The sequence below is a fragment of the Scomber japonicus genome, chromosome 7, assembly GCF_027409825.1.
Source record: "Scomber japonicus isolate fScoJap1 chromosome 7, fScoJap1.pri, whole genome shotgun sequence".
NCBI lineage: Eukaryota > Metazoa > Chordata > Actinopteri > Scombriformes > Scombridae > Scomber > Scomber japonicus.
The window spans coordinates 12,554,467-12,567,931 of NC_070584.1; the positions used below are offsets into that span (position 1 = coordinate 12,554,467).

The following is a 13,465-nucleotide window of genomic DNA, read 5'->3' on the forward strand; positions in this document are numbered from 1 at the left end:
TAGTTGGCCTGGACCATGAGCAATGAGTCTACCGTCTGGAACATCCTACCAAAAAACTCCACAGTAAGTCTGCCTTTCACCACTGACTTATTCTCAGACTTCCTGTGTGTGTGTGTGTGTGTGTGTGTGTGTGTTTGTGTGTGCGTGCATGCACGTCGTGCCCTGCTCACCAACAGAACCACGCTCTTCCCTCATATTCTCCTCTGGCCGATTGACTGGCTAATAGAGAACATCCTGACCTGGACCCGAAATAATTAAATCTGTGATCTAATCTCAGCTTTAATTTCCCCTCGCGGAGAAATTACAATGTGACGTCAGAGTCTGGCACTCATTAACACTTGCTGATCGTTCTCCCCCCACACTGTCCATCGAGACTTTGTTATCTTTACATAACCTTGGTTGTCATGTCACCCTGATAGTCTGTGAAAGCAGGAGATCTGTAGCTGTTTCTTTTATTCAGCCATCATGTCATTTAAACAAGCCCCAGTTTTGTAGAATAAAACTTCATAGGAATAATAATTCCACATCATTTAATAAAGTACATGTTTTAAATTTGATGTGGTGAACAGCAAGCACAATCAGTTTATTAATGAATTAATCTGCAGAAAATTAGGTGGGAAATATTTTGTTAATGGATTCATTACAAAAATGCCAAACATTCTCTGGTTCCAGCTACTCGACTGTGAATATTTTCAGCTTTTCTTTGTCGTATGTGATAATAATCAGAACATCTTTGGATTAAAGCTTTTTAGTCGGACTTCAATTTGGGCTTTAGGAAAGTGTAACAGGCATTTTTTCACTGCTTTTGAGAATTTATTGATCAAATGACAGAAAAACATGATCAGATTTGATCTTGAATGTTACGGCTGGAGTACGGCTGATTAAAAAAACCCCCAGAAAAACAGTTTTAATCCACATTTTCTTGATTTATAATATTTTTTTATTACAATAAGTCAACTTTATGTGGATTTAATATAATTTTTCCACTGATGAGGCAGAAATTTCAAGATGTCTTGTCATCCTATAGTGAAATATGTCTATCCAGGTAAAACTAACTAAATAATATTGTCCAAGTCAAAGGACAGAAGGTACCAAAGACTCTCTCTCTCAGTGCCCCTTGTGTGGTTAATTCACTCTTCAGTCCTCCTTGAGAGAGAGCTTTCCCATAGCTGTAGACAGGTTAATAGTCCTGGCATTTATTGATTAATTGCACTGTTGCATTTATAGATTCACTTTATGCAGGCCAACCAACTAGTGGGGCTAGATCAATCTTTTGAGCTGTGTGGTGTTGATGTGAAGGAAAAGCAGATACACAGTAAGGTAGTAAATCCAGGCCTACATGTCTCAGACATGTCATTTCACGTTTTTAGAAGAAAGAAAGTAAAGAAGAAAGAGTTTTGAGTGTTTTCCCCTCAGTTATCCCTCAGCTCAGAGAGAAGCAGCATTAACCAACAGAGTAGTTCCACTGCTTTGATGTCGATGTGGAAAGCTTTTTGCTTTTACTTGTGTTCTTTCTCTCTCTCAACCATCACACTTGAGATCCAAACTTAGCACGTCTATCTATCTACCCGTCTATCTGTATATCTATCTGTTTTTCTATAGTTGCCCCTTTTCCTTTGTATTTCAGGAGATCCCATTCGACAGCGAGGAGGAGCAAGATGGGTATGTGCTCCTCCTGGTGATCCTCTCCATCTTCCTGGTAGGAACACTGATCTTCATCTCTGTCCTCCTCATCACCTGCCGTCGCTGCTGTCGAAGAGGGCAATGCTGCACCAGGTGTGAATGAAAAATTATGAATACATTTATCTTTGTACCAGTTCACCTGACACCTTTATTCAATGTGACTTATAAAGACTGCAGCAGTACATAAGCTCCAAGCCACTATAAGGATTCAACAATAAGAACTGATGCAACATATTAATAAAAGCAGCAATAATACGATACCTGCAATAACTATGAGGCTGTAATGTTCAGTTTTTGTTTGACACTGAGACACAAAGGTGTTCAGTCAACTCTATGGTAATTTTGAGTCGACAGATTGTCGTGTTGTTTTTTTCCCATAATAACATATTATTGTGTGGTGTCCTGTTATTGAACCCCCCAGGTACAGTCTAACACCAAACTCTACATCCCTGAAAATTCACAAAAACTTGAATGAAAACCACCCTCATGCAATTTCAACTAAAACTAAAGATTTTTTGCTTCACAAAGGTAGCAGACACACGTGCACAGGTGTTCCTCCGGGGTTCGCATGCAACTGCTATTGGGAGACGAAGCAGTACTTAAATTGAGCAAGTATACTTCTAAAATAGACGAGGCTCATTGCAATTGCAAATTAAGCTAACTACCTCCTATAGAATTGTCCAGTTTTCTCCGCCTTGTGAACCCCAGAACCATCTTCAGCATGATTCCATTAACAGACAATGCAGCGATCCATTAAGCAGATTAAAGCATCTTTACAATGGAGGAGAGCCATATCGCAGCTGGTAGGAAAAAAATTATGTAAGCCTATAGATACTCATGTAAGCGTGTTAAAGCAGGACAACACAGTGCTTTCACTTATTATACAAGTCTGCTGTTTGATTGTCAAGACCCCCTGTGGGGCTGTTATGAAAACACCTTGGTGGAAGCACATTCAATATTCATGCTCATTTATTTCTGATTCATCTGTGTTCATTCAGCAGTAACACGGCTACCCTCAAGACGCTTTGTCCCTCTTCACAGCAGCATGCATTCATCACGTAAACTTAAATATACAAGAGCATACCAGCTAGAGGTAGATAAACACAGAGCACAGAGGCTGAGCCGTGAAAAGGCGAGGTTTGCTGAGGGAGAGCAGAGGAGAATCGGCCAGACTGGTACAAATGATGAGTGTAATGAGATTTCATAGCAGCCATCGGCTGTGATTAATCTCGTGTCTCAACTCAGCCCTGTGTGTACAAGAAGAATACACACTCTCACACACACGTACACATGAATGCAAACTCACACATAGGGATGTGGGAGCCACAAAGGAAATGAAAGACAAGAAGAAGCACAGATCTGGGTGGATGGAACAGTCCCTCAAGTCGCTTCACACCCACACACACACACAAGCACATAACAACTCATAACTCTGCACAAAAATATCAGATGGAGAGAATTGACTAGAAAGGACCTCATAAAGTAAATTCTGGGCATGGGTTTTAAGAAGCTCATATGGAGGAACAACAGCTATTGAAGTTATCTGATTTTTTTTTAAAAAGAGAACCATCCCAACAACAATGTAACATGTATTTCTTCTGTGACCTTAAAGATGAGTGAAAATGCACAACCCAATAAAGCACTGTGCTTCATCAGTTCAAGAGGTCCCCTGGCCCTGAAGGTTATCAAGTTACTGGCAATGATTTAGGCCCTCATTGATTATACAGCCAGGCAGGCAGCCATTTAGACAAACAGCATACTAAACATTCAGTCCCATAGCCTTGCCCTTTATTGTCTTATAGCTGTATTTTTAAACTGTTGACCTGAACAGAAAAGGTCCAGGTGCATTATAATACTCTGAACAGAAAGGTCAAATAGTAACAGTGATCCATAAAGCCTTGTACTGTGCATCAGCAGGGATTGATAGATGAAAGACAGACTTCAGGGGTAATCTTGTCACATAATTGATCTGAATGTTTTTGTGTGCCCCAGGGCCAGCGATGACCCCGAGAAAACTAACACCACCTATGTGGAGGAGTCACAGCCCACCCATGGTAAGAGAAAAAACGGACAAGGGAAGGATGCAGGGAGCGAGGGATGGGGGAACAGATAAAGAGGCGAGTAACTGAGGGTGGTAGTGATGGAGCCAGCAAGGCTGGGATTGGATTGATGGTGATGGAGGGATGCTAGAAGCAGAGATATTTTTATCGTGTCAGCACAAATGTGTAATCTAGTCCATTAAAATGTTGTGATCTCGACCCAATTAGTTTAAGTAGCCATGCCATTCCTGGAACACATTTTGACATTTTGGGACCACTGAATGCACTCTGTCTCCAATGAAAATGATTTATTGAAAGGCAGTTTTGGCACCAAACTGCATTTGCAAGTTTTTTTTTTCCAGTCAGCAGTTTGCCATATTACCATACTCATTCTCCACAAAGGCGAACATCAGTTGCTTTAATTCAGTTATATAGTTGACTTTTTCTTAAAATAAAGTGATCCAAGGATACATTAGATTAAACATCAGCTATTACTTAGACCAACTTGCACATACAAAATGTGAAAAAGTAATTGTTCTGTCTTTTTCTTTGCCACCGCCCCCTCCCCTCCATCCATCTATCTAACTATTTATTTGTCTGTCTCTTCTGACTCTTCTCCCTTCGTAACCCTGGTTAGAAATCACCATCAGGGTGGATGAATCAGACTGCCTGTCAATGGCCAGCTCTCACGACCAAGAGACAGAGCGCTTCCTCTCCACGGGCACTACGGGCCGCCGTGTCTCCTTCAATGAGGCTGCGCTCTTCGATCATGGCAAGAAGACCCAGGAGAAGGGCCGCAGGTCAGAAAGCATGAACACACAATCGTACACGAAAGCCCACATTCACAATTGCTTTTTTATGCGGTGTTCAGCTCTCATTAGTTTCTTTGGGCCTTGGCTTTGCCGCTTTCTGAGATCAAAGGATGTATACATTTCACTGCATCCACCTCACTGCTGTGTAAGTTAAGGTTAAGTGAATTAATTCAGAATGCATTATGCATGCTGTGGGCACAAAGAACTCTCACCCTTCTGCATTATTTCAGTGCCCTACTTTTCTCTTTAAAGCCCTGAGCCTGATATGCAAATTCTTTAGAAGGAATTATTCTGTAGGGCTTAATGTAGCTGTGATGGGTTTGAAGTCAGATATTTCCCCTTGCCTGTTGTCTCTCACTGAGGATAAGCTTTATGAATTATGACTTATCAAGACTGTATGAAACTTGCATCTCATCTTGCACAGATTTGACTGAATCCCTGTTACAGCTAAGCAACTACACACAGTGAGATGTTTGTGCAGCAGGTTGCCATGAGGTATTTAAATTTCTATTTCTGTGTTTTCCACCCTCAGGTACACTCTGACCGAGGGCGACTTCCACCACCTAAAGAACGCCCGGCTCACACACCTCCACATCCCTCCTCCGGCCCTAAAGATAGTCACTATCCATGAGTGCGACTCAGCTGAGAACACCATCACCATGACAACGCGCCCTGTCGCTAAGTCAGCACTCTCCATCTTCCAGGTGACAGCCTTGACCTACTATTAGTCCTGATGCATCATTAATCTTGACCGAGGCCAATTAGAACATCAATCAGTCGGGTCCGAGCAAGAAAATGTATCACCCTAATGTAGCCAAACACAGGGATCAGCGATCTCTGTGCTGGCTCATTTCAAGAGGTCGCGCACATTGATTTCCCTTTTAGGTAAAACTGTTCAATCGCTGGTGCTGGGCTGATTGTCTGGGAGGGAAACTGGGCTTGATATTCATCCATGTTTATTTTCCTTAACATGACAACAAATAGAGCTACTTATTTGCTGACAGTAGACTGTGGCTATGTGATAACTGGGTTAATGAACAAGGCTTTGCAGAAAACACTTAGTGTGTGTATGTGTGTTTCCCTTTAGCCAATGCTGTGCCCACTACCACAAACGGCACTGACCAGCCTGAGCGTCAATCCCAGCTGTGCCCTCCCTGGAGATGCTCTCAACTCAACTGTGGTGGACACCAGCTTCAGTGAGAACACTATAGCGCTCAGCACTAAAGAGCCCAGCTCCAGCTCTGTAAGTAACCTCCAACTACTGTATATGCAATTTCACATCAGGTGATAACTCATTGCTCCCAATTATGATGAAGAAATTCATATATTTGGCATGTCACACTGATTTCCTTGCTGAAAAACATGGAGGGAAATACATCACAAGTCCAGAGTGTGCATGGGTCAGACAGGGTGGGCCAACATTAAGTTCATGGAGGTAATCATTTGTAAAGTGATGAATTTTCTTCACTTAACCAGTGAACCAACCAGTTATTCAACAAATCAGTCAACTTGTGAGTCATCCATAAGGACATTAAAGGGTCATAGAGCCCGAGGGATAAACAAAAAGAATGATGGTTGATGGGTAAACAAGGAAGCCTGTGTGGAACGTCCTTGTCAGTGGAGATTAAACACAGACCACTAGTCATGGCAGGTTTTCTTTCCGACCACATTTCTCTCTCTTTGCTCAGATTGAGATGATGGTAGCGGGGCCTCGGGGCAGAGGCAGCAGCATCAGTGTCGGAGGAGGGGCCACAGTGGGGACCGGAGCCTCTCCTGCTAGCAGCAGTGCAGGAAGCCAAGGGCCTGTGCTGCAGTTCTTCACTAAACTGCGACGCCATGCTAGTCTGGAGGGGGCCAGTCCCTACTTCAAGATCAAGAAATGGAAGCTGGACAGCAGCCAGAGAGCCTCAAGTCTGGACACCAGAGGTAATGGATACTTGATAGTGTGAGGTGTGTTTCTGGTAAATTATTTTTAGAGTCTATGTGTGCCAGTGCAGCAGGGAAGTGATTTGTTCTTTGTGGTTCTTTGTAATAATCGTAAGTGGGAAAATAAAGTTAAACTGTTGTTTCCATGTATTTCTATCTATAGTATTTTTAGCAACCGTCTCTCATGGTAAACAGACAATAGTTAAGCAGGGGGCTCCAGCAACCAACTGTGAAATGCCTCTTGACTGATACACACACACGAAACAGATGGCCCAGTGACGCAAAGTTTGATCGTTCCAAGTCAATTTGATTCCCTGAGTGAATCCTCCCTGCCGATCCCCTTCATCCTGCACATACACACTTCTCCCTTCGCTAGCCCAAGCTCACTTCTTCTCTCATACCAAGAGACCGAAAAAGATCCCCAAATCCCCCTCTGAAACCTCAACAGTTGATGGAAGCTTTTCCCAGAATTAAGTGTCACTTCACTCCTGCCTGCTGTTACCCAACTGGTATAACTAACTGGTATAACTCTCTCCCCCACGTCCACCATGGGCCAGGTTCCCCAAAGAGGAGACAGTTCCAGCGCCAGCGAGCTGCCAGCGAGAGCATGGACCAGGATGACAATGACGCACACCACATAGACCTCATCCAGTATATTGCCCGCACCCAGGACATCACCTACTGTCCCAGCCAGCCCCCAACACGCCTCCTCTCACCTCCGTCCACACCACCCCCCTCCCTCGGCAGGTATCTTTAATTCCCTTGCCATTCATCCTGTCCACTGCTTTGCTGCCTTGCACTCATTTCTTTCCTGTAGCTAGAAAACTAGAGTGATATATATGATGATATATGTGTGTGTGTATATATATATATATATATGTATATATGTGTGTATGTATATATATATATATATATATATATACATATATATGCATGTATATATGTATTTAGAAGGGTAAAGCTCTAAGTGCCAATTCTCGATCACTTTGACTTAACATGAAAGTGTACTTTAATAACCTGTCTGAAACACTATTGCTAAAAAACATGCCAGATGAACAGTGATACAGTTCAATCTGCTACAAATAAAAACTGACTTTGTGAGGAAAATTACACTGTAAGTCACTGAAAAGTATTATTTTCTTGCATTTACTTGCACTTACTATAGTTTAACCACAGTCTGATCCTTATTTAACAAGATCACTGTAAACAAGATGTTTTTCAAAACCAATTTCATGGCTGCAGGGGATTCCCAAAGTGCACTTTTTTTTTGGAGAGTGGAGTGGAGAATTGGGACACAGGGTTTATATTTGGCATAGGAAACCATTCCATCGCTGACATGATCTGACAATGTCATGAAGTTCGCCAAAGTGCAACAGTCACTATGATTTTGTTGCTTTAAGATAGCGACTGTAGCAACATAGTTTGCGGAATATTATGTTATGCAACAAAAATAACCAATCTGCCTAAGTTCTTTCTTATATAAGCATTTATTTTCCTTCACTGAATATTAAACTAAATCAGCATTTCCTGTGTATGTTTGCAAATGTTTGTTGTTGAAAATAAAATCAATTTCCTGAAAGCTGCCATGACCCGAGATATATAATGATCCTCATGGTCATTTCCAAGTCATGGTCTGCTCCATACATTATGCATTCTTTAAATTTGCTGTTGAAAGAAGAACACTTTTCTGATAATTTTCTGAGCACACATGGCATCACTATTCAGCTGAGTTCAGTGTAAGGACATGCCACAGCAGCCATTGCAAGTCATGACAATCATTCTGTGCACTGTGAACACAGCCGTGTCTCAGATGAATGTGATATTTAGGCAATGCTCTGACACTGACACTTGTTTTGTATGTTTCTGTGTTTATTCCCTTCCCTCTTTCCTTTCATTTTATCTTCTTTCTCCTTCCCTGTGTGCACACTATAGGGTAGAGGTAGAGGTGTTGGTGGAGCCCACCTGCAGCTATAGTGGACCAGGGGTGATTGGCCTATCCCCTGATCCCCAAGATGAAGCACTGTCCCTGGCAAGGAGGGAATGTGTTGACCCTTTGGACCCCCTAGATCCCCAGGACCCACAGTCACTTTACAGAGACATCTGGATGTTACGTGCAACACTGGAACAGTCCGCTGCCTCTGACCAAAGCAGCAACAATGACAGGAACTCTGTCTGCAGCGATGCTGAGAGTGTGTGTTCGCTGGGCGGACGCACAGAGGCGGACAGAGGAGGGCTCCCTAGCTACCCATCCCAGGATTTAGGGGATGAGACAGAGGGTGGAGAGGATGAGAAGGATTTTTTGGTGTACAAGGATGAAAAGTTGGAGGTGAAGGCGGCCACAAAGAGGAAACAGGAAACCACAGAATCAGAGCGAGGGGGCAGCGATGGAGAAACAGGGTCTCGTAAATTGCTGCAGATGGACAGCGGCTATGTATCGATAGAGGCTCCATCTCGTGGTCCAGAAGACTTGCGACTGTTTGGGAGCAGCAGCACCAGTGGCAGCCCGAAGGACAGAACAGCCCATGAGAAAAGGCACCACTTTACCAATGCAGGGCGATCTGGCACTATTGGTGAGAGTTTTGAGTCTCATCTCTTTGAGGAGGGGCCGGAAGATGAGCTGCTATTGGGCGCCAGTGGAGGAGTTTCCATAGAAACTGGTGCTGATTCATTGAGCTGGTTCCCATACGGTCAGATGCTCACACCTCGAGAGGCTGCACAGCCCTCACCTCAACCTCCTAGCCTGCACCGGAGAGACTATAGCATAGATGAGAAGACAGACGCACTCTTCCACGAATTTCTCCGCCACGACCCTCAATTTGACCAGCAGGAGTCACCGCTGAGGAAGCACCGGTCCCGAATCCACCTTCGCAAGCAGTGGCAGCGGCACAAGCAGTGGAGCGACCCTGGTGTCAGACACTTTCAGTCCTCTTTTGAGAGACAACGAACCCCGCTACGGAGGGGTGAAAGTGTAAACTACCCACTGGACACAAGCTACCACAGCACGCTCCCCCGCATTGTTAGCGCACCTGATGAGGAGACCAGTGACGCCAGCGCTCCTGAAACTCCGAAGGTAGACCCTACGACTACCAAGGATGGAGGTAAGGAGAGAGAGCAGGGTGTCACTGCCAGAGACACAGAGGAACTCGCCTCGTCTTCTTCCCCACCTCTGGTTGAGCATCCCTTCCCTCAGGAGGACAGCAAACAGTCTGGACTCCCACCCGAGCCCCTGGATGAGCGTTCGCCCCCTCCTCAGCTGCCCGACTCAGGCTATGGCCCGCAAACCATCACAGCAGAGCTCACAGACAAACTGACTGCTAACCTGGAAGACAGGCTGTACATGGGCCTCCGCAGGACCAAGGACACAGCAACTGAGTGTGTGTCGGTGACGGCTACACACGCTTCTCCAGACCACAGCCCAGTGTAGCAGGGCTCCAGTCGTCCTGATCGTCAACCTCACTCCTGCTGATACACACTTTTCTTTCTGTTTGGTTTGTCTTGCCTCAGTTTGAATGTGTCTCTGTATACAGCTTGAATGGTATGATCCAGACCCATGAAAAAGAACCGGGGATTATTCTTTAAATCAGTTCCTAATTAAACAATTATTCCCAGTTAAACATAGATAGTTAATTCAGTAGCAATGCGACCAGTCTCTCCTTGTGCTTGTTGGCATCATAAAGCTGGTCAATCTTGCCAATTTTACAGTTCATTGATGAAGAAAGATACAATATAAAATAATGTTGGACGCAGCTAACATATCACAGTCGAAAGTCATGAGGTTTTAATAATGTTTTTTCACATTTATTTGTTTCTATGTGCCTGTAGTCTATTTGTTCTCTATTTTGGTGTGTCCGTCAGTTCAGTGTTTGCTCTCCAGTAAGAAACAGTGAAGCTAATGGCCAGTTTAGTCGCTACACTTGTTGATCCACTGTGAAACCAGGTGCTATTAGACAAGTGGACTGCTACAGATCTGGACAACAGTTATATGTTCCAACCAGGCCTAGGATAATGCATTATGGGAAAATAGGTACTTTTATAACTATTCGTGGGTTAACAGATAGAATGCCATACTTAATCTATGAAAGCTATCTTTGTGTAGGCCTATTTCAGAAGAGTTATTCAGACTGGTTGTTTAGATCAATTGCAAGTAGACATTGCTTCATTTTAAGCCAGAAAGGTTGGAAACCACTGGTTTAAATAGATGGACATGAATAACACAGAGAAATGTCTGACTGGTCAAATGCTTGTCAGTTACTGTATGTGTTTGTTTATTATTTTGTTTTTTATTCATGAGTTGTAATATATTTTTGTACGTCTGCATTGCTTAAATGACAATGAAAAGTGACATTGTGGCAGGTTTGAAACAACTAAAAAGACAGGTTCTGCACCAAACAGACTCTTTCTCAGTCACAGATATAAAAGTAATTTACAACTACACAAGCTATGAATGTAATCTGCGCATCACTGACATGACCTCTGTCCTGACATGGAGAACAAACTCAGTTTGAGTTTTGTGCACAAGCCATGAGGTGGGCAGTTACATGAAAGCCGTTAGACAGGATGGCTGCCCTCACAGACATTTGGTGTTTATTTAATTTATAAGACAGGCATGCTTTCTTATGCATGGGGCTCAGCAGAACAGACTTTATTTGTCCGCATCTGACATTCTTGTTTTTCCCTCTTCCTTTTCGTCTCCTGAGAAAGTTGACAGTGCAATAGATGCCTCCCTCGGGGGCTGAGGACTTTGCTTCCTGCTAGCTTATGAAACCACACTGAACAAAGATGTTATTTGTAGTTAAATCCACTTTATTATTTTTTTCTTGTTTGGTTTCCCCTGTGTGATTAAAACAAACCAGCGCTGCCATTCAAAAGGAACAACATCTGCACATTTTGTCCTGTGGGCAAAGAATGCAAGTAATGGCCAGCCTGATGAAGAATTATGGAAAAAATCCATTTTTGCTCTTAGACCTCTGCTTTTACATCCTCAGCAGTAGCAGCAGGTTGATTGTAACCCAGTTCTGCTGATGAAGTGTCGTTCTCAGAGGGGCTGCTGGGCTCTCCATCTCTCCCACGTGCAGTGAGGGGAGCCACTGCAGAAGATGGTGCTGAATATTAATCATAACGAGAAAGGGAAGTCCTCCTTTCATCCGCTGTCTCCCTCCCCTCTTTCTTTGAGGCTGTTACATTGCAGCAAATTGAAAGAAGCAAATAGAAAATCAGAGGAAAAAACATTATCCTCCTCTCTTTGTTTGGGTGATGATGGTGATACTCCTTTTCCAGCCCAGATTAGATCTTTCTCTGCTGTGTGACACAAGTCTCTTCATGTGGCTAAGTGGAATCTGAGGCACAAGCTACGATCCTCATTAGAAGAACAATGGCTAGAGATCAAAGGAGGTGAACTGAAATAAGGAATAGAGAGGATAGTGATTTTTTTTTTGCTCTCTCCTTTCTTCCATATTTGACTCTACACACACATTCAGAGCTCATTATGTCACCATGAAGACACAAAATGTGCCATGGCACTATTTTGTTCAATCAAATGACAATCTTTTTATGACAGTGCTAATCAGCAGAAAAAGGAAATCAAATATCAGTAATCCCCCTCTCAGTTATGATGAATAACGTTTCCTTGATATAATCCCTAATAATTACTCAGCAAATTTTGACAGTTCTGGTGAAAGGGGAAGACAGCTGCATTAACCAACGAAAAAAGCCAAAATGTCTCAGAGCTGAGTCAATATGAGATGACGACAGTACAGTAACCACAAAAATTCAAAGAAAATGGCCATAAGGGCTGATTACAAATCAGTAAATTTGTACAAAAATAAAACGTTTCTGTGTATACAAGCACAATGTCACAGGAGCTAGACTAAATAGATTTCTTTCTGTTTAGACAGATACTGTGTAACTGGGGACACTGTGGTTATTGGTGTTTGTATACTAACCGGTAGCCTGTCAAATGCATTGATGCATAGCTGTGTGTAGGTCTGCATGAGAGTTAACATTTTAGTACAAATATTCATATTTTCTCAGATTTACGGTACAAAATTTCAATTCCATAGCTAATGCTCATTTGTTTAAGCCAGAAGCTGAAATATTGGTATGACTAGAGATTTTGTATTCTATGGAAATGTAACATTTTCTATGACGCCCATGTCTATAATGCATTATAAACATATTTGTAATGTGTTATTAATTGCTTATAGCACTGTATAAATATAGTTATAAGCACTAAATATTAAATAAATATTCATAATGCGTTGTAACAATAATCATGACACATTATAAAGCCTTTTATAATAACTTATAAGGTATCATAATACTTAATAATTGTTGGTCACACATTTTTTGCAAAGATCATAATGTATTCACATTGTTGTAGTACATTATAATAATTTTATAATGTATTATAATCAATGATTTAATGCATTATAATGTGATTATAAGTTATTCTAAGTGGTCAGTGGGTGCTTTAAGTGAAGTAACGAGGTATAATACATTACAAGCTGGTTATACGTCACAATAAGTGGTCCTTGTTTGTTTTAAATGCAGTTTAAAAATCATTAAATCTATGCAAGAACAACATAAAATGTTGTAAAATTAATTTATTGGTTTAATAGGTCATTACAGAAGATGAATTATGTTTTCTAATTTTACATCACTTTTTGATGATGAACAACTGAATGATGGAAATTTACATTTCACTAATGTAATTTTTCCCAAACTACAGGCTCAACTGACTCAAATTATTATTATTATTAATTAATACCTAAAATAATATCAACTTTACCTGTCACAGTAAATTTTACTTTTATGTAAACATTTGTTCAACCAAAATGACCTGGTTAGTGATAAGTGATTATAATACATTATATATATTATTTTGTGAGTGACCAGCAGTTAATAAGCATTGATACTTGATCTTATAAGTCATTATAAAATGCTTTTTAATGTGTTATGATTATTGCTATAAACCATTATTAATATGTATAATTATACAGGGAGTGC

At 41.8% G+C, this 13,465-nt stretch overlaps 1 protein-coding gene across 1 annotated transcript; it reads left to right on the forward strand.

Moving 5' to 3' along the window:
- On the forward strand, positions 1–9,884 carry cbarpb (CACN subunit beta associated regulatory protein b). The gene is made up of 9 exons (XM_053322538.1): positions 1–63; positions 1,628–1,776; positions 3,676–3,737; positions 4,360–4,522; positions 5,067–5,238; positions 5,622–5,777; positions 6,223–6,460; positions 7,018–7,207; positions 8,393–9,884. Exons 1-9 carry the CDS (start codon positions 16–18, stop codon positions 9,882–9,884), a joined length of 2,670 nt encoding a protein of 889 aa, XP_053178513.1. The 5' UTR covers positions 1–15.
- The last annotated feature ends 3,581 nt before the right edge of the window (positions 9,885–13,465 follow it).

What these genes read in the sequence shown, in the direction of transcription:
- cbarpb (XM_053322538.1), top strand. Translation starts at nt 16, where the DNA reads ATGAGCAATGAGTCTACCGTCTGGAACATCCTACCAAAAAACTCCACA. An exon ending in ACCCAGGAGAAGGGCCGCAG is followed by an intron (nt 4,523 to 5,066) that starts GTCAGAAAGCAT and finishes TTCCACCCTCAG; the next exon opens with GTACACTCTGACCGAGGGCG. An exon ending in AAGAGCCCAGCTCCAGCTCT is followed by an intron (nt 5,778 to 6,222) that starts GTAAGTAACCTC and finishes CTCTTTGCTCAG; the next exon opens with ATTGAGATGATGGTAGCGGG.